This window comes from Eumetopias jubatus, unplaced genomic scaffold (assembly GCF_037043125.1).
Source record: "Eumetopias jubatus isolate StellerSeaLion01/CBP00866 unplaced genomic scaffold, mEumJub1_p1.0 scaffold_8, whole genome shotgun sequence".
NCBI classification, from domain to species: domain Eukaryota; kingdom Metazoa; phylum Chordata; class Mammalia; order Carnivora; family Otariidae; genus Eumetopias; species Eumetopias jubatus.
This window is the reverse complement of record NW_028274814.1, coordinates 83,396,952-83,399,656: the sequence shown is the minus strand read 5'-3', so window position 1 is coordinate 83,399,656 and position 2,705 is coordinate 83,396,952. Positions and strand designations below refer to the sequence as shown.

The 2,705-nt window shown below is 39.7% G+C and overlaps 1 protein-coding gene across 1 annotated transcript; it reads right to left on the bottom strand.

Annotated features, from left to right (window-relative positions):
- Nucleotides 1-421: 421 nt before the first annotated feature.
- Nucleotides 422-1,417, bottom strand: NEUROD4 (neuronal differentiation 4). The gene has a single exon (XM_028125404.2). It carries the CDS (start codon nucleotides 1,415-1,417, stop codon nucleotides 422-424), a length of 996 nt encoding a protein of 331 aa, XP_027981205.1.
- Nucleotides 1,418-2,705: the final 1,288 nt, after the last annotated feature.

The following is a 2,705-nucleotide window of genomic DNA, read 5'->3' as shown; positions in this document are numbered from 1 at the left end:
CATGATCACCAAACTTATTGAATTTCAGAGCTGTGAAGGACTTTAGAAATCATCTAGACTTAAAACAATTGTCCGATTTTACCAGTAAGTAAACAGAGGCCAGCAATGGAAAATTAATTGACATAGATCATTCAATGAGTTTTTGGCATCATTAGAATAGGGCCCAGGGCTTCTGTTTTATTTCCACATGATTGTAAACAGTCCAATAATTTCACTTGAGAACCCTAACAAGAGGAATCAATACAGTATGAGAAGCTGATGAGAAAAGAGTGTGTCAGGTGCAGAAGGGCCCAAATGGACTGGGGCTACTGTGTCCAATATATATCTATAGGGTTCCTTTAAGGTCATTGAATCTCCAGCTCAACCACTTGAATTATGAAAACATTTCCACGTTATCCTCTGCAATGTTTGTCTTACTGCCCTAGTCAGTAAAGATTGTATTAAGTTGGGCCCCAATGCCATGGTGGGGGTAGGAATCATAGGACATATCTATGGGAACATCATAGCGAGGGGTACCAGCCTGAAAGGGAGATGAATGCACATGCCCTGAGCTTAGACTTGCAGAGGGGTAATGTGGCATGAAGCTGTAGGATTTATCCAGGTCAGGAGAGCCATCTTGCTTCAAGGAGAAGTTCCCACTGATGCTCAAGGGTGGAGTGAGTGGGCCTTCATAAGGTGGTGTACTGCAGTCAGGTGGATGGCTCCCAAAGGATGATTCTCCCAAACTCTTGAATATTGGGGGTTTGAGATTAATAAGATGTGTTTCCATATGGCCATAAGGAGGGCTGGGGAGCCCAGGAGACTGATAGTTGAAGTTATGGACAGAAATGGCAGAGTCACAAATAGGAGATTTCTCCTCATGCTTCTCCAGGAGGAGAGACTGAGGGCCAAGCTGGAGGCATCCAGCCACCAGGTTGCTTGTAGGCTGAGAGAGCCCTTTGCAGAGCATCTCCACAAAGCCCTTCCCTTCAGGTGTCTGTCCAGTTTCCAGGACCTCAGACAAAGCCCAAATATAGTTCCTGGCCAGTCTAAGAGTCTCTATCTTGGAGAGCTTTTGGGTCTTTGAGTAACATGGCATGACTCTCCTCAGGTTGTCCAGGGCATCATTCAAGCCGTGCATCCGGGTCCGTTCTCTAGCATTGGCCTTGACTCTCCGAGCCCTGAATCTCTCAAGGCGAGCTTTTGTCATCTTCTTTTTCTTCGGACCCCTTCTCTTAGGCTTTTCCCCATCCTCTTCCTCCTCTTCTTCCTCCTCAATACTGTCATGCTCTTCAACTAAGCTGCCAAGCATCCCATAAGCAGCTGGTCTTCTCTCCTCCTCCTTCATCTCATTCTGAGAGCCCAGACCTTTGTCCATCCAGGATGGTGTATTGACCAACTCTGTCATCTCCTTGGATTTTACATAGGGTTTTGCCATTCCTAGATTCTGGAAAAGGAAATGACAATGATTAGTGTCTGTGAATATCTGCTTTGACTTAAATCTAAACTTTCTTTTTATGTCTTAGATATAAAGCACAGAATTGTATTGGGATTCAACTTATGATTATCTAGTCCAAGTCCACCATTCTAAATAAGTAATCTAAGACTCAAATAAATGCCCAAAACACTAATATAGCTATGGCATATTACAAGAAAATCAACTAAAGAAAATGAAAATTGACTTGGTTATTCATTGTAGTGCCAGTGCCTTACTCTTTTTATTCCCTGGTGCTTTGTCTCATGGATACTTTATGCAAAAATAACATATAATAGTCAAACATATTTTTCCTTCTTACCAGAATCCAGATCATAAAGGAAAGTACATAAGGTAGGCATATAAATTATTGTCCAAATAGAGAAATTCCTGAAAGTAAGAGAGGATGCTAAAGTAATTATAACTATATAATATATATAAAATAATTATAATTACTACAAAATTTGAAAAGAATATTAGTAAGTAAACTGTTGTATTTTACACTATAAAATAAATGAAACACTGTGGTGGGATCATTCAGACTTTGTTCTCCAGAGGACTGCCCAGCCTCTGTTTAGAGACTTACCACATACATTTAACCTATAACATTCCATGTTTCCCACTGACTCTACCAACTGTTAGGTTCAGCCATCCTAGGAAAGAACCATACCACAACTGGCTGGTACCCCACTTGACCATGAACTATTTCTCTAACCATCACCCAAAGAGCATTTTGTTTTTCAGCAAGCACCTTGTGGTCTGTCTAGTGTAGTGGTGTTGGAGGTATTAGTGATATGGTGTCTAAAAGGATCAGGAAAAGAGAGCAGGACCATTTTTTTAAATTCTCCCATATGTTACAGTGAAAACTATTTCATTGCACATGCATCTCACATCATCAGACAAGACTATGGCAGAGCAACTAGATTTATAAGCCAGAGGTCTACAAAGCTTATTTAAGATTATTTTAGTGCAACTATTATAATAATACTTCATTAAAAATGAAAAATCTGGAACAAATTGCAACTTAACAGAACATAGTAGCTGCAAACATTGAAATAGGCTGACTACTTTAATTCACTTGCCTAACATATAGTGTTTAATCAGAATTTTCTTTGACAATATTGCAGTTTGAAAACCAGAAGACATGGGTGGTTTAGTAAACATTTTGTGTTCAATTCTGGAAGAGTGAATTGTTTTGAGATTTGCTGATCAATTTGGAGGTATATAATTTACCAAATAAAAGTATCTGAGA